Source organism: Triturus cristatus, chromosome 4_1 (assembly GCF_964204655.1).
Source record: "Triturus cristatus chromosome 4_1, aTriCri1.1, whole genome shotgun sequence".
Classification (NCBI taxonomy): Eukaryota; Metazoa; Chordata; class Amphibia; order Caudata; family Salamandridae; genus Triturus; species Triturus cristatus.
In genome coordinates this window covers 917,996,530-918,022,151 of record NC_140585.1, presented here as the reverse complement: position 1 = coordinate 918,022,151, position 25,622 = coordinate 917,996,530, and the positions used below count along the sequence as shown (strand labels likewise).

Here is a 25,622-nt window from a genome sequence, read left to right as displayed (position 1 = left end):
ATCAATTTTCAGTAAATACTAAAAACGCAACATATAAGAAGTACCACTCTGCATCTAATCAGACGCCAACCACGCCCCGTGCCCAACCGGACTAGAGTCCCAAGACCGTGAGCAGGAGCCACCAAAATGATTTCCCAGACGGAGTCAAGTCAACGCTCACTGTGACAATGGGAAGCCCTACTTCCCGCTCCCCTTCCTTTTCCTCTGTACCCTTAAAGAACATGCGGCAGCTACCAAGCCTAGCATGTGCGTAATTAACACTCAAGGGATAGACATGGACACAGCCAACTCAGGCTGCCAGGTAATTTTGAACTGAGCGGCAAAGGACCCGCTTTCGGACGACTGCACGGACAGAGGCATGTAAATAAACCGCAGCCAATCAGAGCTTCGGAATTCTGAGCAGCACACTAGAATTGGCTGAGGTGCAACAAATCACAGCCCCCCTTACACGTTAGCAGTCCTCCCAATCACAGAGGACTCCAAGAATGTTGTTCAGGCAGAGGATTGGTTTTTCTACGACCCGGAAGTGATAAAAATACGGACAAATTGCATGCGCCTTTGGAGTATCTATGCATTAGGTTACCGACATTTCCCAGGAGAAGCTTACAGACGTTGCTAGTAAGTTTATACTGTCAGACTTTTTGAGTTTATGCACTGCCTTTGCGTGATTTAGAGTTCGTGTTTCGAAGTCTGTCCAGATTTTTCAATCCGATATACCTCCAGTCCTAATCTACGTATGTTTTTTACGTTTAGGTTGCCCCACTGTATTTGTTACATCACTATTTGTATACAGCCCAAACCGTGTCTCTCCCAGGCAATGCCGCGTGAGCAGGTGCCACTTGAATGCGTATTGCTATTCACTTTCATAGGATTCTAATAGTGAAATATAGATTTGGAATGAACATACATAGGTGTAAAACTAGATTATCTATTAGATTTGTGTAATTTACACAGTGGTGGGAATGGAAGTAAACAAATTACCCTAATCCATACATTGATCAGTTGGTGGCTTTCAGAACAAGCATTGAAAATGCAATAGGTCTTGCCCTCGTTTAAGTAAAGCAATTCTGTTTGTAATTAGGTGGCTTTTTTGCTTTGCATTTATTAGTGTCTTTCAAACTTTCATGTACATAACATGTATATGTATGCATGCATTTATATTTTGTTTTTATATAGATATGCAGATGTGTGTATACATGTTCATATATGTATATATATACACATATATATAAATGCATATATATGTGCATATGTGTGCGCGTAGAGAGAGGTAGAGCAAGAGGTAGCGTAAGAGGTAGAGAGAGGTAAGAGGTAGAGAGTGAGTAGTAGAGTACTTGAGAGTGAGTACTAGAGAGTGAGTACTAGAGAGTGAGTACTAGAGTGTGTGTGTACTAGTAGAGTGTGTAGGAGTAGAGTGTGTAGGAGTAGAGTGTGTAGTGTGTAACAATGCCGTTTCTTTAAATGTTTTAAAAACAAAAACATAAACAAAAAGTAATGTCATGAGCAATGCCAAGAGCTCTAACTTTAACAATGCCGAGATCATTGCATTGTAAATGCTTGTTGTTCATTGCCACATAGCACAGCACTTTTAAATAGTACGTTTAGGATGTGCGATACACAAAAAACATGCTTGATTTACTAGTCTATAACCGCTCAATCTGTAAAAAGAATCTAAGCTACATTTAAGGTGTATATCATGACCACTCGCCAGAACCTACCCTTGGCTCGCCCACCGCTGCTTTCACCTCAAACGTTCCTGCTCAAACTATGAGCGATTTTTAACTCAAACTATGGACGCATTACACCTCAAACTATGAGCACTTTACACCTCAAACTATGAGCGCTGTACACCTCAAACTATGGATGCTTTCCACCTCAAACTATGAGTGTTTACACCTCAAACTATGAGAGCTTTACTCCTCAAACTATGAGCGCTTTACATCTCAAAATATGAGCGCTTTCCATCTCAAACAATGCGCGCTTTACAGCTCAAACTATGAGCGCTTTAAACCTCAAACTATGAGCGCTTTCCAGCTCAAACTATGGACGCTTTACAGCTCAAACTATGAGCACTTTACAGTTCAAACAATGAACGCTTTACAACTCAAACTATGAGCGCTTTATAACTCAAACTCTGAGCGCTTTACAGTTCAAACAATGAGCACTTTACACATCAAACTATGGTCACTTTACACCTCAAACTATGAGCACTTTCCACTTCAAACTACAGACGCTTTACACCTCAAACGTTGAGTGCTTTACATCTCAAACTATGAGCGCTTTCCATCTCAAACTGTGCGCGCTTTACAGCTCAAACTATGAGCGCTTTAAACCTCAAACTATGAGCGCTTTCCAGCTCAAACTATGGACGCTTTACAGCTCAAACTATGAGCACTTTACAGTTCAAACAATGAATGCTTTACAACTCAAACTATGAGCGCTTTATAACTCAAACTCTGAGCGCTTTACAGTTCAAACAATGAGCGCTTTACACATCAAACTATGGTCGCTTTACACCTCAAACTATGAGCACTTTACACTTCAAACTACAGACGTTTTACACCTCAAACTATGAGCACTTTACACCTCAAACTATGAGTGCTTTACACATCAAACTATGAGCGCATTACAGGTCAAACAATGGACTCTTTACAGCTCAAACTATGAGCGCTTTACACCTCCAACTATGAGTGCTTTACAGATCAAACAATGGACGCTTTACAGCTCAAACTATGAAAGATTTACACATCAAACTATGGTCTCTTTACACTCCAAACTATGGGCACTTTACACCTCAAACTATGGATGCTTTACACCTCAAACTATGAGCGCTTTACACCTCAAACTATGAGCGCTTTACACCTCAAACTATGAGCGCATTACAGATCAAACAATGGACACTTTACAGCTCAAACTATGAGCGCTTTACACCTCAAACTATGAGCGTTTTACAGATCAAACAATGGACGCTTTACAGCTCAAACTATGAGCGCTTTATAACTCAAACTCTGAGCGCTTTACAGTTCAAACAATCAGCACTTTACACATCAAACTATGGTCACTTTACACCTCAAACTATGAGCACTTTCCACTTCAAACTACAGACGCTTTACACCTCAAACTATGGGCACTTTACACCTCAAACTATGGATGCTTTACACCTCAAACTATGATCGCTTTACACCTCAAACTATGAGCGCTTTACATCTCAAACTATGAGCGCATTACAGATCAAACAATGGACGCTTTACAGCTCAAACAATGGACGCTTTACAGCTCAAACTATGAGCGCTTTACACCTCAAACTATGAGCGTTTTACAGCTCAAACTATGAGCACTTTACAGTTCAAACAATGAACGCTTTACAACTCAAACTATGAGCGCTTTATAACTCAAACTCTGAGCGCTTTACAGTTCAAACAATGAGCGCTTTACACATCAAACTATGGTCACTTCACACCTCAAATTATGAGCACTTTCCACTTCAAACTACAGACGCTTTACACCTCAAACTATGAGCGCTTTACACCTCAAACTATGGACGCTTTCCAGCTCAAACTATGGACGCTTTACACCTCAAACTATGAGTGCTTTACACCTCAAACAATGAGTGCTTTACAGATCAAACAATGGACGCTTTACACCTCAAACTATGGTCGCTTTACACCTCAAACTATGAGCACTTTACACCTCAAACTACGGATGCTTTACACCTGAAACTATGAGCGCTTTACACCTCAAACTATGAGCGCTTTACAGATCAAACAATGGACGCCTTACAGCTCAATCTATGAGCGTATAACACCTCTAACTATGAGCGTTTTACAGATCAAACAATGGACGCTTTACAGCTCAAACTATGAGCGCTTTACTGCTCAAACTAAGAGAGCTTTACACATCAAACTATGAGAGCTTTACACGTCAAACTATGAGCACATTACACCTCAAACTACGGACGCTTTACACCTCAAACTATGAGCGCTTTACACCTCAAACTATGAGTGCTTTACAGATCAAACAATGGACGCTTTACACCTCAAACTATGAGCGCTTTGTGAGAAGTTGGCCTGGTATATGCTGTCCACTAGTTATAGTGGGCACCTTGTACCAGTCCAAACAACCCTTATTGATGAATAGGTTTAAAGACAGCCTTTATTGAAAGCTATCCTAGTGGTAGCTAGGGAGAGCAGCCTTCAGGCTAAGTCTTGAAGGAGTGTAAAGCCGCTTGGTTTACCAGATTATAACGTCTTGAATAACTAAATGAAAGGAGAACCACACAAGGTATATATAAAATATATGTATTTATTTCTAAACACTCACTACTAATCTCTTTATGCGATTGGAGTCCAAGATAACACAATAATATAGTTCTAAAACGACAGTAAATAGCACAATATACAATGGGCCCCAGGGGGAGACCAAACCATATATTAAGAAAGTGGTATAAGAACCACGACTTGACTAGACACAGTGGCTAGAGCACGTAGAATCGCTGGGACGCCAAGGAACCACCCAAGGTAATGACACAGGAGACCCACGGTGGACGTGTGCAGTATGAGAACACAACCGTGAGCCCCGTATTATTCTATGAGAAAGTCGCGGTTGGAATTTTAAAAGTTGAGGACACTTAGGAGAGGACTTTGAGCAAACCCCTTTAGACTTAAGGGGTCCTAGGGCCAACACCCACGGGAGCACCGGAGTACTCGAGTTACCTCACCCAGGGAAGCCGGCTACATAGGTGTCAAATGGTGTCGGGAATCGTCGTTGATTTCAATGGCAATCTGCTGCAAGGTGCTGCTGCCGGAACGAAGAAAAGTGTCTGGGGTGATCCAAGCCTGGATCGAAGATCAGAAGAACCTGAAAGCAGGGGGGACAGAGTCTGGGTCACTTGCCAGTGATCAGGGGTACGATAGACGAATGCCCACCGATGTCGGGTGTTTCAGGTGCGAAGAGGTGAAACTTGACTCTGCAGCCACGAGGACCAGGAGGCGTTGATTATGACCAGGAGCTGGATTCGAGCTGTCCCACAAAGGATGTCGAGTGCTGCGGTGTTGGTGCTCGGCTTGAACACAACAAGCCTTGGCAACAGCAACCCTCACAGGAAGAGAAAAGATGCTTCGGTGCGGACCAGCAAGGTCCTGGGGACTCCCCAAGAGATGGAGAGTCAGGACACGTCTGGAGTAACCAGGGAACCCCAATTCAAGTTAGAGTTGCCTTCACAGGGACCCACCTGTCAACGGACCAGGGTTCGCGAAGGGACCTCGAGAGGAATCACTCAATACCAGCCCATGGGACACTCGGTGAGTGTAGACCAGTAATCTTCGGTGGAGACAGTGCTCTGGATGTGGACTACAAGTAGCCCAAAGCACAGCCTCAAGGATCGACAAGAAGCATATGCTTTTGCAAATGTGCACGGTGTCCAGGGGTTCCGATTCCACGGTCCCCACGAGGACTATGGGTCTCAACTTTGCTGGGAGCTCGGAGCGGCTTCTGGGAAGTCTGGGAACCCACCTCCTGTGTTGCAAATTCTTCGAAGTCCGGTGGGAGCTTCAGAGATGCAAACCGGTCAAATGCGTCTTAGGTGCCTGCCTTGCAGGGGAGTAACTCCTTTACTCCAAGGGAGATTCTTCAGTCATCTAGCGCCTTGTAGATTGTCGAAGTTCCAGGATTATGTGTCAGAGTTTCGTCCAGGTAAATGTAAAGTCCTGTAGTCAGAGGTTCCTACTTTATACCCAAGGAAGGGGTGGGACAAACTCCGGGGACCCACCTTCTGGGAGGGTCAGGAAAGAGGGGTGGCTACACCCATTTCCTTTGTCCAGTTTCGTGCCAGAGCCTGTCACCCCTGCAACCGGTTTGAGCTGGACTATGCACAGGGACACCAAATGTGCCCCCAGTGCAGACTTCAAAGCACTCTTGGAGTGCACCCACCCAGCCCCAATACACTAAAGCCTGTCTGGGAGGTGGTCACATCTCCCTGTGACAGGAAACCTATTGTCCAGGCCTTCCCTGGCAGAGTTTGGTCCAGCAGCAGGAGGGCATACTCGTGTCTGTGGCTGGCAGCATCCATTTTGTGATACCAGGGTCTGTTAAGCTGGTACCGGGTATACCGGTGCTGTCATGTTTCGCCCTCTAGTAGGGTGGAATCATACCTCCTACACCAGTAACTGGTGTGGGGGTATGATTCCAAGGTGTTTGACACCAAACACGACATGTTTCCATGCCATTCCATAGTTAGCATTTACCACGAGGTTATAATGCACTTAAGAGTATATGGTTTAGCTGCATCACAAACAACCCCGGAATAAAGGTTCCGAAAGCTGCAGAGGGGCTCTGCTCATGCATGGGCACCCCGTCACATGAAACTCAGCACCCTGCCTTCAGGATTGTTAAGGCCTGCCACAGGGGTGACTGATAGGTTTATATGTGCAGTGATATGGAGAGATATAGGTAACCTATATCTAAGTAAGGGGTGCATACACCACCTTACCCAGGCTGCAGAGCAGACCTGTGGTGTCATTTTGGATGGCTTCCCAGGGGTGGCATAATACATGCTGCAGCCCCTAGTAGGCCTCTGGGGTATCTATGCCCTGGGTATATAGTATATCATATACTAGTGACTTATAAGGGTACCCCGGAATCCAATCTGGAGTGTACTGTTGTAAATATATACTTCTCTTAACATGGTTCCCTATCTTTAGCCCGTCCTTTGTGTCCTTTCCTTTCTGTCCTTCCAGAAAACTTGTTATGTTCTAAGTGCATCATTCTCAGCCAAGCTGCATTCCAGACTTGTCAGTTGGTGTCTGGTCAGCTGGTGAGGAGTACGCTTAACCTGTTCTCTGCTAATAAATCATCCATCCACTATCTGGAGGCTCCTGTGTTATACATCGTTTTACTTACATCAATTTGGCGACGATTTGGAAAGCTGACCGGACTACAGCCATCGAGCCGACAGCAGAGCAGTCTTCAAGCATTCTCAGGTTAGCGACACCTCTCCGCCAGCAACTCTCAGCGTGCGGCAAGATCGTGGTTCTCCGGAGACCCGCACTTGCGTTCTTGGTGAAATTACAAGGAAAGTTGGAGTCCAGGAGGAGTCCCGACGTCATCTTCGTAACCGTGAGTGCTGTTGCATGCGTGCGCGCTTCTATACACGCGCCACATGTTGCCTAGCAGCGAAATCTCTGTAGTAACAACTCGTCACGGTTCCAGTCTCAATGCGTTTCAGCTCATTCTCGCTCCTCTCTGTATTTTCACGCCTCAATACGACATGCTTACGTCATCCTCAAACGCCTGGCCCCCATATTGGATTTCCTGTTATGGCTGTTACTGAAGCTACAACGTGACTTGCTGACGCTGTCACGCAACGGAAAGCGACTGATTTGTTGTGCCCAGCTGTGTAGCAAAGATTACCGCAATTGACGAGCGTAATCCTCACACGGTGATACGCTCACCAATTGTGTTCCCGCAAGTTCGAGCGTGATTGTTACACGGTGATACGCTCACCATTTCTGTTGTTATTCTTGCCAGTATATTCGTATTGTGGCAGCAGTGTCTTGGTGGCTACATTTTACGTGCGTGATATTCGGTGACGCGCACACCATACTACAATTGGTGAAGTTAACACCTTACCACTAGTTTGTTTAGGTGTTTCCCACAACGTTTTGAATGTAATAGGGTGACAGTTTATAGCTTCTTGCTTGTGTATTACTGATTTTACACTCATTTTCTCTTTATTTAGTGAGACACTGAAAACGTATTATTAATCCTTGTTCACTGGAGTTGGGTTGCAATATTTGAATAGTTATGGCTCAACAAGTGGCAGTATCACTACCTCCACAATTTCTCAGCGAACCAGGTACACCATAAATTTCATGGGAAGATTGGATAGTCATGGTTGACAATTATCTTGATGCCCTTGATCGGCAAGACTTTTCTGCCAAGCGTAAAAAAGTGTTGTCCCTAATGTAGATGTATTCATTTTAAAGGGGAAAGCAGATAGGCTGTGGTCCTGAATAGCATGATCCCAGCTAGACTAAGTTGAAAACTAGAAAAACACCAGGAAAAAAAAATGGGGGCAACCATGCAGTCAGATTCCACCTTCCTACACGCTTTATAACTCAAACTTTGAGCGCTTTACAGCTCAAACTATGAGCACTTTACAGCTCAAACTATGAGCGCTTTACACCTCAAACTATGAGGGCTTTACAGCTCAAACTATGAGCGCTTTACACCTCAAACTATGAGCGCTTTACAGCTCAAACTATGAGCGCTTTACAGCTCAACTATGAGCACTTTACACCTCAAACTATGAGCGATTTACAGCTCAAACTATGAATGATTTACACCTCAAACTTTGTGTGCTTTGCAACTCAAACTATGAGCGCTTTACAGCTCAAACTATGAGCACTTTACACCTCAAACTATGAGCGATTTACAGCTCAAACTATGAATGATTTACACCTCAAACTTTGTGTGCTTTGCAACTCAAACTATGAGCGCTTTACAGCTCAAACTATGAGCACTTTACACCTCAAACTATGAGCGATTTACAGCTCAAACTATGAATGATTTACACCTCAAACTTTGTGTGCTTTGCAACTCAAACTATGAGCGCTTTAAAGCTCAAACTAGGAGCTGTTTACAGCTCAAACCATGAATGCTTTACAGCTCCAAACTATGGACGCTTTACAGCTCAAACTATGAGTGCTTTACAACTCAAACTATGAGCGCTTTACAGCTCAAACTCTGGACAGTTTACACCTCAAATTATGAGCGCTGTACAGCTCAAACTATGGATGCTTTACACCTCAAACTATGAGTGCTTTACAGCTCAAACTATGAGCGAATTACAACTCAAACTATGAGAGTTTTACACCTCAAACTCTGGACATTTTAACCTCAAACTATGGATGCTTTACAGCTCAAACTATGAGCGCTTTACACCTCAAACTATGAACGCTTTACACCTCAAATTACGAATTTTTCTAATCGTTTTTTATTCCCCCTTGTTAAATCCACATTTTGCACCATGCTACAGCATTCATTGATTACACGTACAGCGTCATAAGGCCTCACAGTGATGGAGCGCTATGTAAAACTAGCAAAATTAATTTTTAAAAAATTATAAAGGGCGACCGTGGGCGTGAATTCACCAAAACGTTTTCGGGAGTGGAAATCAGCCAGCCTTTGACCACAATGACACCACAAACCACGTTTCCCAACCAACCAGCCTCATGTTCGCTTCGAAGAGCCTATGGGAAGGGCAAACAGGGAAGAGACGAGGAGGAACTGTATCTTATCGCATGTGTTGTAGATCGCTTTCTTCTTACAAAGCAAAGTATGCCGTGGCCTTTATAGATACCGACCACAACGACTCCCCCGGTCTGACTGCAAAAAGATTTAACAGCGGTTACACAACAGCACGAACATTTTATAATATATTTTAAAAAATGTGTACACTATTTTATATTAATACAGATTTTAAGACGGGATGTGTTCTTTTATTGTTGCAATTGGTCTTCAACATATCTCCAAAGTAATCTGCTTTGCACACGTGATACATTATTTTTCTTTTGGCTAGGACGTCAGAGGTTTCACAACCATCTCGTCTGACTGAATCCTCCATTGGATGAGCGCATTCAGGACGACGACAACACCGACGTGCCCGAGTGTGCCACTGTCCCTTCTTACCCCTCCCTACCTGTGGGTTTCTACTGGGGAAGCGAGGGTATGTTTTCAGTGCCCACGTGTCTAGGGCTTTATAGGTTACCTGCCCGTGAAGTGCCCTTTCACAGAAAAACTGCTCCCCCCCACCAGACATGGCGGTGGCTCCCGGCCCAGGCCAGGACACTGCTCGGTCACCGGTCACAGCAGCGGGACCTCTCCACCGTGGAGTTAGACCATGGCAGAGGCTCAGACGTGTCTGTCTATGGGATAATGACATTTTACCATACTCCAAGTCAGCAGCTACCCGGCTGCAGTATTTGTAAACCTGTCGGCTTTGAGTGTCTCTACCGTCACCGCTTTCTTCAAAATCAGGTGGCAAGGTGTCTCTATCAGTTTGTTTCTGTCCTCTACCGCACAGCATGTGTCTCTTGTCGATTCTGTGTCTAATTTGTGGATTTATTCGCCGACCCTCTTATATTACACCGCATCCTATTCTACCCTTTGTTTATTTCTGTGGCGTTGTTATAATTTGTGACTGGTTATCTTTCTGTTTTTTCTTTGTTGATTTCGTTGACTATTTCTCTACTTCTCTTCTCTGAAGTTATATATTTAAGATGTAACATGGGTCTTTGTTAAATATCCAACTCCTTGAGGTGTCTATGTGCTGAATAGCATATGATTTGCCGCTGAGCCGCCAGACCCTCCTCGTTTCTGTGGATTCTACTTTTGACTCTCTCACTCCGCCTTTTCTCTTTCTGTCGCCCCCTCCGTTTCTTCTCGCTCTGAATCGCTAGTTGTACTTTAGTCTGCCTGTCTGTGCTTTGCCTTTGTAATCTTTACAGTGACTCTAAAACTGAGCTCAGGGGTCGTGCAAGTCTCAACTCCATCAGCCCACAGGTTACAGAGAAACCCTCGTGCGTGGAAATGAGGGCTGAGTTCAGTTGAACCAACCCCGCTCCTGCCTGTGTTTACATGCCTCGCTGGCCCTATGCCTGCCCGTCTGCAAGGCGTGCAGCTTTCTTCTGGGCATTTCTCTTCCTCTGAGTTGCATGCATGTTTCATCTCTGCCCTTACTTGCATATTCGTCCGTCTGGGACCCTGTTTTCCTGTCCTCTCCCCTCTGTGTCAGCTGCTGTCCCTCTACGTTAGACCCTTTGCATGCGCCCACTCTCTGTCACACCAGCCTCTCAAACCCTATCGTTCTCTGTTGCTAGCTCTGTATGGCCCTATTTGCATATTTTCGTTATTTTGTGTCCATGTCTCTAGGTTGCGATGTGTCTCGTCCCCTGTCTCTTTTTGTAAAACATGTAACGTATGTGTGTTTGCACTTGTCTCTGTCATCTAATGGGGGTTAATTTACAAGCCCCTTGCGCCGCCGGTGCGTCACTTTTAATATGGGAAAAAGTGATGTACAGGTGGCGCAAGGGGCTTGTAAACAAGCCCCCCTCTCTTCATCCCTCCATTTGCCTATCTTTATTTGTTTGTCTTCATATTGGTCTGAAATCTCCGCTTGCTCGTATACGGCTCTGCACCTGTCTCTCACTGTCGCTCTGTGTTTGTCCGGGTCTCTCTGCTCCTGTCTGTTTCTGTTCTTATCCGTCTCTCCCGCTCTCTGCGCCTGTCCCTATCTCCGTACCTGGTCGTTGCTGAGCGGTCCTGCGACGCTGCTATTATTGCCCTGGGCGTTCATGCTGACAGCCAGACAGCGACCGACTGACTCCTTTCCGGACTGTCTTCTCCCTCTGCTGGGACTCCCGTACCCCCCGAGGGCTCGCTCCAATGGTCTCTCTTCCGTGTTGGTCCACGGACACTCTGCCTTGCCGTTCTGCGTAATCTCTCCTGTGCTCTGCTAGGATCTCTCTTCCGTGCTCTCACACGGGGTCTCTCTTCCGTTCTCTGCTAGAGTCTCTCTTCCGTGATCTCCTAGGGCTCTCTCCCGCACTCTGTTAGGGTCTCTCTCCCGTGCTGTATTACGGCCTGAAGCTCCTGGCTGTCACTTGCAGTCTGGGCTTCCCGCCCAGGGGCGCGCAGTCCTCTCTCCTGTACAGGGACTTTCCCCACCAGGGCTCTGTCAGGGCACAGGAGGACGTGCAGGAAACCTCTGACTGGAAAACCCCGGGGCAATCACTGCTCCCGCCCTCCCTGCCCTCCGCCCTGACTTCATTACATAAGTTATACAACACTGCCATTGCAGGCAGGACAGTTCAAGCATTTCAGCGAGATCTGAAATACAGGGCAGGTTAATGCCAAAGGACAGGAGTAAAAAGACCAAGACACACTTAGGTACTAACCTTTGAGAAATCAGTGTCTGGACATACACACAAGACACAACCCCATAGTGCTGTGTTTGGATTATACAAAATCCCAGAGTGCTGTCTCATGATCACACACAGTCACCAGGTGCTCTAGGGGTCAAGATCCTATGTGGACCCTCAGTGTTGTACGTGTCAGAATCCCACAGCAGTTTATATTTCAGGATCCCATGTTGTATGTCCAAGTTTCACAGTAGTGCTGTATGTGTCATAGTACTGAGATTGATTGATTTATGAAGTTCTTGCGCGAGAACTGACACAGAGAACGGTATACCATCACCCAGTCCATCGACAAGCATAGCTGTATCAATCACTTCTTCATTGATAGGATCAACAAAATCAGATTTTACATTGATAACCGCATCAACGTCTACCCTACCTCCATCACTCCACCCCCCTTCCCCCCCGGGTGGACAGCCATCAGTCTTGTGTCACACACCAAACTCACCAACTTCCTGAATTCACTGAAGGCCATCTCAAATGAAGAGGATATCCCATCACCACCCCCTCAACACTGTCAATTTCTCCATCAGTTTGGAAACATTCCCAGAAGCCATAAAGACAACACAGATCCACCCGCTGTTGGACCCAGACAATCTTGGAAACTTTTGTTACATCACCCTCCTACCACTAATGGATAAGGCCATTGAAAAAGCAGTCTCCAACCAGTTAGAGTATCAGATCAACAAGAACAATCTCCTACAGGACTGCCAGTCCGGGTTCAGTCAACTGTGTTATGTGGAAACCGGTACTCTTCAAGTAGTTGCTGATGCCACCATCATCACAGAAAAAAAATTAACCTAGCCTCCAGATGCTGCTCAACCTCTCCACAGCCTTTGGCACTGTCAACGATCAAGCTCTGATTCACACACTGAAAACATGCGTGGACTTCTCTGGCAATAAATCACATCCTACTTTACCAAACAGGAACTAGAAGATACCCAACACTTTCAGTCTCCTGCAGAATGCCCAGAGAATTGATCCTCTCCCCATGTTCAATCTCTACATGGAACCTCTCGAAGCTTTAGTCACTGTTAACGATCCATCAATATTTTGACAACTCTTTCTTAAAGTTTCTGCTCGACCAGCAACATCTAACAAAACAAAACCTACCAGGAGCAAAGTCAGAACTGGATGTCAATTACCTCCTAAAGTTCAACCTAACAAAAATGGAGTCTTTCATATTCATAAACATCTCAAACAGTAGACTGAAGCCTTGCTATTCTACTTGAACATAGACAGCTTGACTCGTCGTCTGTAAGACAACGCAAAATCACGCAGATTTACCCTCGGACGTTGACTTCATCTTCAATATTCATCTTCAGTGCATATAAACAGGAAACCCAAGACAGCATGGTACTAACCCTCACTCCTGAAAAAAAGTGAAATCCTACCTTCCAGAACCTGATTCCACAACTACAGTAAAAACCCTGGTCCTCTCTAACCTGGAAGGAGGTAATAGTCTGCTGAACCAGCTGCCCAACACCAGTTGCACCACTGAAATGCATTTTACAAGCTACAGGGATTCATTCAACCGATGCACGAGGATTTGTGTGCCAGCCGCAGGCATAGAGCCAGATTTATCAGCGATGCAGATGCTAGCAGGAAGAGTGGGAGCTGCTAGTAAAACTCTGGCAGAGGTGCTAAACAAAGGCCTGTTGTATCATCTCCACTACTCATAGAAACAAGCTTACTAGGTGCAGAGGGGAAAGGGATGTTAACAAATGGGTTCTCAGGCCACCAGAGACCTGGACCTGGCCCAAGGACAGCTACTATTTTTAATGCTACCCAAGATTTAAAGCATCAACGAGCATTTAAGTTCAATATTGGGGTGAAAACATGGTTGTTCCCAAGTTAATTACATCAACTGCCGACCATATTATTGAACACAGAAGATGCAGTGTAATGAACTCCACTATGCACTCAGTGAGACTACACATATACCTCATACTCAGCCACCCATACACACACTTGTGTACATGACCCTCTATTCATGTCCTAGGCATGATGGTGTTACAGGTCCCCAGTTTTACAAAAGCAAGGGCAGTATCTATCTTTCTCTTTAGTGTACAGGTAAAAAGGCTTGTCCCTTCACTGCACAAATATGGCCACCACTGTCTGCCGTTCATACCCCTGCCAGGGAGGGGGGTAGTAGCCACCCTCTAAAAGAGAGGTACCTTCTTGACCCTGTATCCTGGCCTAGATCAATTAAAGTACTTGCATGATTGTTAAGCTCATTGAGGAAAACATGAAATCCATAACAAGAGAAAAGACACAAGACAAAATAGCACAGATTGTCAAAGCCACAAAGAGGACTTTCTATCCAACAATTCTATAGTTTTATATGAATACCACAAGCAATTACGCTGTGAGGGGAACGGCTGTCAATTTTCACCTTTTCTGCCCATAGCCGTGAGGGAAACGGCGTGCCGACCTGCCTCCTCGCCATTCTGCCTTCCTGGTACCGCCGTGAGGGGAATGGCCAAGGCAGAACTACAGGTTCCAGCAGGACTTGCGAGGCGCCTGTTGAGGGTGTCATCGCAGGGCGCCAAGGGGCCCTGTAAATTCAGCGTGGCCCTCCCGCAGCGCGGGACCCGCATACCACAAGTAGTTACGCCGTGAGGGGAACAGCTGTCAATACTCACCTTTTCTGCCCATAGCCGTGAGGGAAACGGCACGCCGACCTGCCTCCTCGCCATTCTGCCTTCCTGGTACCGCCGTGAGGGGAATGGCCAAGGCAGAACTACAGGTTCCAGCAGGACTTGCGAGGCGCCTGTTGAGGGTGTCATCGCAGGGCGCCAGGGGGCCCTGTAAATTCAGCATGGCCCTCCCGCAGCGCGGGACCCGCATACCACAAGTAGTTACGCCGTGAGGGGAACAGCTGTCAATACTCACCTTTTCTGCCCATAGCCGTGAGGGAAACGGCACGCCGACCTGCCTCCTCGCTATTCTGCCTTTCTGGTACCGCCGTGAGGGGATCGGCCAAGGCAGAACTACAGGTTCCAGCAGGATTTGCGAGACGCCTGTTGAGGGTGTCATCGCAGGGTGCCAGGAGGCCCTGTAAATTCAGCGCGGCCCTCCCGCAGCGCTGGCGTGCCAGGGCAAAGCCCAGGCCAAGGGCGGGCCCGTCCGGCCCCCGTCAGAGGCCGGAGGAGGCTGGACTGGGCCATCCATCTAAGCTCCTGGACTTGAGGTCTGTACCATTTAACCTGTGACTTGTTTTGGGATTTCAGACTCTAGACGAATAACTGTCCATATCTCGGGTAAAAATGAGCAAGCGAAGGGTACTCAATGGCCGCAGGGACTTTGGACGCTTTCCTACAGAGGGCAGAATCAGTGCTAATAAACAAAATTAAACTTACTGAAAGGAGGTTGTCACTGGAGTCAATTCCACCTCCCACTAGACTTTCGATGACGCCTGTGCTTACCGATCCTTGTATGTCGACTAATACTGATGCATCTTTTTCCCGGCCTGGTTCCATTCAGCATGCCATTGAAGATCATTCAGCAGATATTGTGCCCTTGTCATCTACTGAATCTGAACCTAGTCCGGTCAGGCCAACAGCTACCACTGGAGGGCAAAAAACTAAGCCTAAGATAGCCCCCACTGGGGTGCCTCTGCCCAAAAAAAGGAAGGCCAGGACCACTCAGAAGCAGAGCAAACCTGGGCAGAGACTTAATGGAAAGGTTGTGGAAACCTTAGTCAGCCCTAGTGCGCAGAGCGAGGTCCAAACGATTGTCCCTAATTCTAATGTGTTAGATAAATCCCCAGATAGTTTGCAAGTTGGGATCTTCTGGGGTAGACTTGACAATATGATGATAACACTTCTGGAGTCAATTCAGCTAAAAATATCTGCTGTCGAAGCGAGGTTAGCTAAGGTGGAGGAACACATTAGTCATATGCACTTATTTGCACCATCATTGAGCTCCTGCGTGCCGAATAATAGAGAGATTGACACAGGGGTTAGTAATCCTTGTAGAACCACCAACGAGCTGCCTAAGGGCAAGAACATCGCTAAACGTAAAGCCTCATGTGCAGCAATTGCTTCTGTTTGCACCAGACAGCCTTCCTCACATAAAGAAACCCCTGCAGAATATCCCAGCAGTTCTTCTGACGCAGCGAGCAGAGACATGACTTTTAGGTCATCAAGTCAGACGAAAGATTGTGACAGAGGTATTGTCCCCAGGGACCATTCCGAGTCCACTACCCAACCTCCATCCATTTTAAACTTACCTCCAGCTGCCACCCCTTATACAGTGGTTCTGGCAAATGTTCCCCTCTTACCCCACAACACCTTTGAACACTGGGCAGCGTTAAAGAACAAATCACTCCACTACCTGGGTCAAAAAACCGGTTTGGGCAATCCTCTCTTTTCCGAATTTAAAATGGCCCGTAGAATAGGTTGGGTTGGTCCCTCTAAGAAGACCCTCATAGAAGATTGCGTTGTGTTAACCTTCAGTTCACCTCTCTTGGTGCGCACTATCCTGGAGAGAAGTAACCTAGGGACCCCTAACTCTAGCGACATATACATCCTACCATTGGGCTATTTTTATAAACCACCAAACCCCTTTGAACTTCGAGGTACTATTCCTGTGGGAGGCCATGCAAGGAGTTTTAGGGAGCCCAGATTCCCAATCCCTGTGATTAATCGCTTTGATGCTCTGCGCTCACTGGAGGATATAGATTGACTGTATACAGGAACTCAAGACCCTGTAACCTCCGCAACGGAACGGTTTAGTGTGGGGGCAATTGTAGTGAGGATTTAATTGGTCAGCTCCCCAGTAGTCCCATGCCTTGTGATAGTTCAGTGGCTCAACAAGAGCTAGAAGGGAATATTAGATTACTTTAGGATTCTCCTGACCCCGTAGTTAACTCTCCATCCCCTAACAACATCAGCGAGGTTGCAACTAGGACAGGTGTAGTGTTACCATCAGCAGGAAGTAAATCTGACCTTTGCAAAGTTCTCTCCTGGAATATTGCTGGCATATCTTCTAAATTAAATAATCCAATCTGGGGAGATTTGTTTAACCAGTTTGAGATCTTGTGTTTCCAGGAGACCTGGAGCAAGGACCCTGTCCATCTGAACGGCTATAGGACCTATCATATGCCAGCAGTTAGTAGCTTGAGTGGTAGGGCCAAGGGTGGTCTTTGTATGTACATATCGTGCACTATTAACTTAAAAAAGATAACATTGTATGCACATGATGAGTTTTTCCAACTAGTTAAACTAGTCCTAGACTCTAAGCACTCAATTGTAGTCATTAATCTATATAATAATATTCCCTCTGATAATGTGAAAGTTGTGATCTATAACCTGTTAAAAACGTTAAAAAATGTAAGTAATAGTAAAGATTTAATGCTGATTCTGGCCGGTGATTTTAATTGTACTTTATGTGCGAATGCTGGGGACAAACTATGTGAAGCGCTAACCGATGAAGGGGCATGTATATCCCATTTTTGTCATTCAGTTTTGGGGGAACAATTCAATGAGCTCCTTTTCACCCTTGACCTGGGATTCGCTAATGAAATGTGCCCAATCCACGCCCAAATGCCCCACACATTCAATAGAGGGGTCTCTGCTCCACCATTGATTATGTTTTAGTCTCCAATAGCCACGCACATATTCTCCACTCCTTCTACGTGTCTGATAACCCCCTTAGCGATCATTTCCCTCTTTGCTTAGCATTCTCACTTCTGTCCAATACTACCTCAAGACCAGAAAAGAATAATCACCTGCTAGGTAATTTAGCTATAATGAGCATCAATGGGTATTCCCTGCGATGGACAATGGTGGATCAAGACGCTTTGGTCAAATCAGTACTGGGTAAAACTAAACCAGCGGTAGAGATGTGCCTGAGTGATACAGCCTCCCCAGAAGTAGTCCTAGCTTCATTCCAGTCCATCACGAACGTTGTCAGAGAATCCTTAACCAAACGTTGTAATTTAAGGGCCGCAACAAAGGTTGGTTTGACCCTAGGTGCACCCTAGGTCTCATCTGAAAAAGATATTACATAAAATCCCAAGGAATAGCACCGAAGTAAAGGCGGCCAGAGATGCATACAAATCTGCACTCAGGGTAAGGAAGGCCACAATCAAGAAGGAGTTGTGGGACGCATTAATTACAGCGTCAATGTTTAATGATAGTGCGGCCTTTTGGAAAGTGGTTAGGGTCCCTTTCCTTACTAGAGAAGATAGTCCTTCACTTAAAATAGCAATAACTGAGGGACAATGGATCAATCATTTTACCAAGGTTTATCAGGGCACGGGCAACTCGATTCTAATGGATCACCCCAACCAGGATATTTGTAACTTGAACTCACTACCCCAAGCAAAAGCGCTAATGTTTACTTTTGTCTTTAAGTAAGGGTGGTAAGGCTCCTGGTCCCGACGGGACACCAATTGACTTGTTTAAATCCAATACTACCTTATGAGGACCTATCTTGCGCAAGTTTTAAATGCCAGTTATGAAGCAGACTTCCCACCCACATGGATAAAATCAACTATTGTCCCCATTTTTAAAAAGGGGGATAGACAGGACCCGACATGTTATAGGCCCATTTCATTATTAGACTCTATAACAAAAGTAGTAGGCAGAATAATACTGGAACGCCTCCAAGTATGGGCGGAGGAAAACTCTGTCCTGTCGGACCTACAATATGGCTTTCGAGCCGGTGTAGGTACCATTGAGCAGGGCTTGAACTTGTCTCTTTTAGTCGGTAAATATACTAGGGCCAAGGCGGGGAATCAATTTTTAGTCTTCGTTGACCTCACAGCCGCATTGGTTTGCATGATTGATGATAAACTTTGGTCAATCGTAGATATGATGGGGGTTGATTTACAGATTATTTATTTTCTTAAACGCTTTTATGCTAATGCATGAGTGCGCTGTGGCCTGCAGGGTGAATGCTCAGCTCCCTTCCCAATCAAAAACGGAGTCAGGCAAGGTTGTGTCCTTGCTCCGTTTCTTTTCAACTTGTATATAAATGGTTTGGGGGAGGCTCTTTTAAAAGATAATCATGATTTTCCACAAGTGGCAGGATGGCCTATCCCAGCCCTTTTATACGCAGATGATGCGGTACTGTTGTCCTGCACCAGTATAGGACTGCAGAGGGTTTTGGACAGCTTTTCTAAATTTATGTATGAGATAGGTCTTAGAATTAATTCTTCTAAGACCTTCACTTTGCGCTGCGGCTCCAGCATCAAAAAATCTAAAAACATGTTTGTGTCTGGACAAAAGATAGGGATCACTAGGAAATTTTCATATTTGTGCATTCTTTTTGCCCATAATGACTCCTGGTCACAGGCGGTGGCGGCCCAAAAATTGGCACTATTGCGCACCACATCTGCCCTTAGAGCTTTTGCAATTAAACTTGGTAAAAGACCACCGGAGGCGCTCATTAAAATATATAGAGCTAAGTGTGTCTCAGCGGCAATCTATGGGACTGGGGTTTGGGGACCCGTTGATTTGCTCCCCATTCAAAGAGTAGAAAACTCTTTTCTAAAATATATCTTATCCGTCCCTAATGGTACCTCCGCGAGCATATGTCACGCGGAGTTGGGGCTCTCCTTTGTCTCAGATCTAATAAAACTCGAGCCGGTGCTGTTATGGCACAGACTCTGGACAAAGAATGAGACAAAACTAAACAGAGATATCATTCATGACATTTTGAAATTGGATAGGGTCCTGAAGATCCCTTGGATCAGCTATGTTCAAAGGTTTTTCCAAGATCGCGACCACCCAGAGTATTTTACCAACCCCAGCACCATCAAGGAAATAATTAGGAAGGAACTAAAATTAAAGGGCCTGTCTCTACTTGATTCCGCTAGGCTGTCAAAGGAAATTGCAAAAGCTACAGTTGTGCATAATCAATTGATTTTAACTACTTTTAACATTCAACCCTACCTCACCTTGGTCCTGAGTGATTTTGACAGGTTCCTTTTAACTCGTTTCCGCTTAGGAATATTTTACAGATTAGTTACCCTGCCAGAAGTGAATGACTGGTCCCAAACTTTACATTTGTGCCCCTGTGATGATAGCTCCAAGCAGTCTTCAATCCACATTATCCTCTTTTGTAAATATTACTCTAATGCCAGAAGAGCGAGTATAGTCCCTGTGTTAAAACGGCTTGGGCTTCGCCAATGTCGACCTGCTCTTCTGCCACTACAACAACTAGATAATGTACATACCGTTTTTAGGACGGCTATTTTCCTGAAAAAAGTTCTGTGTTTAAGAAAACAACTGTCTCTATTTTAAATGCCCCTTTTTTATGATTCTCAGGAAAGCTCATAAAGTTTAATAATGTCTTATTAAGTTGTTCAAATGTATATTATATGAATTTTAACATCTATGAAATATTGTCATTGTGCTTTTATGATTGCTTGCTTACAATCGAATAAAGCTTTCTTGATTGATTGATTGATTGAATCAGGCTGTTGTAGTGCTGTATACGTTAGGATGATATAGCATCTATTAGTGCTGTGTGTGTCAAGATGCTAGAGGATCCCACAGGGCTATAATTGTCAGGATCACACAGTTTGCTATGTGTTTGGATCCCAAAGTGCTCTGTATTTAAGATTCCTATAGAATTTTGTCTGTCAGGATATACTATTATCTGGGAGGATCCTATAGTGCTTGATGTGCCAGGATCTCACAGTGCAGTAATTGTCAGGCTCATGTAGGAGACCACAGTGATGTCGGTATCAGGATCCTACAGGATTCCATCATTCACTATGTGTTAGGATTTCCAATGCTTTATCATGATCCCATAGTACTAATGTGTGACAATCAAAAGTAACTTATTTGTGAGGATCCCATAGAATACTATAGTGCTGTATGTGTCATGTCAGGATTCTATAGGATTCAGGGTGGTTTAGCTAAATCCATCCCACAGTGCTGTATCAGGATCCCATATTGCTGAAAGTGTCGGGGATCTCGCAGTGCTGCACATGTATAGTACAGTACTGGTCAGGATCACAAAGGCTCCCATAGCGCTGCATGTTGCAGAGTGCCATAGTTATGTTTGTGTCAGGATTGTATTGTACACAAGCACCGGGGCCCACATTGATCAAAGGATTGACGCAAGGGCAACACTCTCCTTGAGTGAGATTTATTAAGCCACATGAGGCCACCTTGTGGGCCCTGCATGCGTGGCAAATCTAGAGTAACGCAAGGCAGAACAAGTCGCTGCATTGTGTCACTCTGCACCGCGAAGCCGTTACATGGGTGGAGCATGGGTGTTCCCACGCATCCACACATGCTTTTTGGAGCGTCCCAGATTTACCAAGACAAATAACCTTGGGAATGCTTCAAAATTGTAGAGCCTTCTGATAGAGGTGCAACAAGGAAAAATATCTTTATTTTTCGTGGTCGTTTTCTTTTTCTATGTGTGCTGCATTTTGCAGCACACGTAGAAAGAGGAAAACACATCTTATGATTGTTTTTGTGCAGGAAGGTGTGCCTTCCTGCACAAAAACAATCCTGCTGCTAAGGCAGGCACCCTTGCATCATGGCACAAGGGAACCTGTGTTGGTGCTAGGCAGCACATTGTGTGCCAGCACAGGGAGAGAGCAGGAATGCGCCATATCTTGGTAGATATGACACATTCCGGCCCTTTCCATTTGACACAGGGTACCAAATTGGAGGCAATGTTCAAAGCATTTATATAGTCCTAAAACAGTAATAAAGTCAAAATGAAAAATAAGAAAAATCCCAAAATGAATTTGGAAATAGAGGAAAAATTAATAAACAAAATGACATCAAAATGACAAAAATTCATAAAGGGGAACCGGGGATACGCATTAAGTTTTAAGTAGGAATAGCGTAAAGAAGAATAAATGGCCAATGATAGTCAATGATCGCAGTAGGACAGGACTTAGGTGCAATTTGATTTTGACCGACGTGGAGTGCGGATTTTATACACTAACCAGGGTTGTCCTAGTTAAATATTCTACCTTCTAACACTAGTCCTTTAAGTTCCAAACCCCCAAAAGGAGTACACTTCTAAAGCTCCGAAAAGCTTCAGGGGAAACACTAAAGACTCACAAAGTGGTAGGCAGAGTCCAGTTCAGGTCCAGTTGACACTGATCATCTGGGCAATTGCAGGAAAGGCCTCCTCTTGGAGCTTGTTGTATCCTTGTAGCTTGAACAGGAGGTCATCCTTATGACCCTTGGAGTCTACTTCTTGGTCCTTGGTGCAAGAGAGAGAGCATGTCCAGTCCTCCATGACTCTTCCCAGGTTGCAGACAGCAAGTTCAGTCCTCTTTTGATCTTTCTTAGGTCCTGGAGTGTTTTTAAGTGGGTGTCTGGTGGTGCCACATGTATGCCTGGCACAAACTAGTGGGTAGGAATGATGCCTGGGGATGCCCTAATCAATGGAGTAAAGGTTTGTTGGGCCAATGCTATCCACTTTAATAATTTTCAAGATGTTTGAAGTCTTCGGCCACATTAAACTTGGGCTCTGAAGGCTGGGATGTGCAGGAGGAGCATAATATGGTAATCCTAGTCTCCTATCACACCTAATACTAAAATCGAGTTTTAGGCTGCCCCTGTATCCACGAGAAACTCAGCAACAGACACCTGATAGAACAAAGCTAAGCTTTCATCATCTGGACAGTGAATACATGCAAATAGTTTTAGCATTCTATATCCTTCCTTTGAAGTGTGCCCTACATGTTATATGTAAACCCAGCAGACCGTCAAACAGGATGTGACACTGTAATGTTAAAAAGAAGCCCACTATGATTGGAGCCTGACAGACTGAAAGGACAAAAGAAGGGCCCTACCCATGTGCCAGCTAACATTTGCAGGTGATAGAGGCAGCCTCTTTGAAGTGTACCCCAAATGTCATATGAAATACCAGAGGAGACCTGTCAAGCAGGTCTCGACACTCCAGCCAGATCTGACACTATGATGTTACCAAGAGGCCCCCTGTGATAGAGGCCAGTCTGGCTGAGCAACAAAAGAAGGATGCAGGTCTGGGTGTTATCTACATTTGTTTAAGACAGTGTTGGCCTCTTTGAAGTTAATCATTCCTTGGGCCCAGCCCACAGACCATCCTGTCAAGAGCACAATAGTGCCCCACTAACAAGGCCTTATAGCCCTCTCTTAAGAACGAGTTCACACCACATTTGAACCTATTGAAATGCTAAATACTGGCAGACAAAATTCAGATTTAGCTTCTAGGGACTTCATGCAGGGCAAAAGTAACTTTTTAAAAGCTTTCTTTCCAAAATATTTATTACAAATCCAACTGGACTAGTGAAATGAGCCTGTGGTAAATATTTCATAAACTCTAAACACTAAATTTGTAGCTATTTCCTAAGCGGAAATTGCATTTATTAAACTAAATCTTCCCAATGCTTTCAAATAGAACAGCCAATCCTGCTACAGTGGAAATAGCCTTTAGGGCTTAACATTAAACATTTATGTATCCTACTTTTAAATATCATGCTTGCTGCCTTAAGGGCAATAAGATCGTCTTAGAGATACCTAATTCATATTAAAAGGAAGTTTTAGGCCTGACAAAAGTGGAATTTTGACAGATTGAGTCCTGCACAGCCAGGCTACTGTTGGAAGGCCTGCACTCATATTTACGTTATCACTGTAGTGGATGGCACAATGGGTGCTGCAGTCCACTTGTGACATTTAACTTACAGGCCCTGGATACACCTTGGTACCATATACCAAGTACTTATAGTTAAGTTAAATATGCCAATTATGTGTATACCAATTTCATCATGTTGAAAGGGTATGCACAAGCAGATTACATCTAGTTCACAGGGGAAAAGCGCACAGAGATCGATCATCAGCAAAAATAGGATTCAGCACAAGGCAAAAACATCCGGGATGACCTTGCAGAAAAGGCTACATTTTCAACACTTACTGTAGGCATTCTTTAACTAGTTGGTTGATACATTGACCTAAATGATTCACCATAGAAAAATATGCAGCCACATAGTGGTGTTTAAGAGTCATATCCATGATGAAATACCTATTTCTTCAGAAATCAATCACAATCAATTACACCTCCTTATCTGCCATAAGAACTGGATTCCTTATCCAGGCCACTTAAAAAATCTAGGCCCTCTACAATTTGCAGGACGACTTACCCACACTGAACTCTGAAACTCAGCCACCCTCGTAACGCACCCAGATGGACACATACACACTCCTTGATCTCCGCTTAACGAATAGAACCACCATGCCAGTACCACAAGCAACATACCTGCCCCAATTGATCGGCCCATGGGGTATTCAAGCAATCAGATACAAGCCAGAAGTTCACAGCTACCACACTGCGTTAACTTGGTTGGTCCATGAGCATTGTCTGATCAATGCCCGATTAATATCCAATCTGACTGGTAATTGATAAATACCTAATTTGCATCACAAATACCCTCTTGATACTCACCTGATATTGGTGGTACTACCAGTCGTGGCCGGCATGGCTCGCAGGCGGGGGGGTCGCACGGGGAGGGGGGGGGTAATTTAATAATAAAAATAAAATAATGAAACTTACCTTGTGATTGGTCGGGACGCCGCCCAGCTAGCGGCTTATGGGGAGATCATGTTCTCCATGCAGGCTGCATTGCAGCCTGCATGGAGAAGGGCAGAGTGCGCATGACTGGTTTGGGCGGCCCTCTTTTGTATTTCGGAATCCATGCTGGGCCACCAGACTCTTCTCTTATCCTTTCTTTTGTTAGTGTGCTCCCAAGGTAACCCCTATGAGATGATTATATAATTCTGTGTCTCAATTTAGTGGGAGAAATTAGCTTCTCACCATGAAATAACAAACAGTCAACTTCAGACAGTTCATTAGCAATTTTGCAAAAGGGTTGGAGAACAGGATGAAGGGCTTTCTCCTTTGCCCACCCCCTATTCATGAAATCAATTACCCTTTGAATGGTGCGATCATGGGACAATTGAGCTTTCCACTTTTCCTCACTCTCACACAACACAGTGTCAATCCCACAGTTTGTGATATTACACTCACCAGTGTCAAAAGAAGAAGAAGAAGGAGCAAAATTTTCAGATCCTCCCTGCGTCACAGACCCGTTGTCACGCTAACTCATTCACACACGCATTCATTGGTGGGGCCCATAACACCAACACTCATACGTTTCTCTCACAAGTCTGCACACAGGAGGAGCGATGCGCTGGTCATGTGGGGGAGTACCTTATTACCTATAGGGAAGAAAAGTTATTTACAGAATATACATTTGCATCACCACCTATAGGATCCTAACCTTAACATCAAGGCACTCCACCACTTGGTCGACGGACCAATTTGTTGGACTAGTTGATGGTGATTTAGAACCTGCTAAAACACATTTAAGCTTCCCAATCCTTTAATCTCCTAATGGAAAAATCACAAACTCATAATTTCTGTTGATAAAATTTTGTTTATCTAAATCTTGTTTTCAACTATATAATTAGCATTTTGGTCAGTCAAAGTTGAAATTTAGTCAAACAACACAATCGCATGACATCTTATATTTACCTATTCTTGCTATCGGGGCTTTTCTAATTCAATTGGCTCTGCATAAACCAAATTTTCTGCTCAATTGTTCCAATAAAGCAGGCCAAGACCCAAAGCCTGAAAAATGTTCTTTGCTCAGCAAGTCACAGTCCCAAAGATCTCCAAAGG

At 44.7% G+C, this 25,622-nt stretch overlaps 1 protein-coding gene across 2 annotated transcripts in view; it reads right to left on the bottom strand.

Annotated features, from left to right (window-relative positions):
• The window catches only part of LOC146855810 (transmembrane protein 116-like), a 153,011-nt gene extending 141,270 nt beyond the window's left edge, over window positions 1–11,741 (bottom strand). For both annotated transcript variants that reach the window (XM_085653727.1, XM_085653728.1), the window contains exon 1: window positions 11,300–11,741. In XM_085653727.1, the coding sequence (XP_085509853.1) occupies window positions 11,300–11,353 (54 nt within the window). In that variant the 5' untranslated portion in view covers window positions 11,354–11,741. The remainder of the gene's footprint in view (window positions 1–11,299) is intronic.
• Window positions 11,742–25,622: the final 13,881 nt, after the last annotated feature.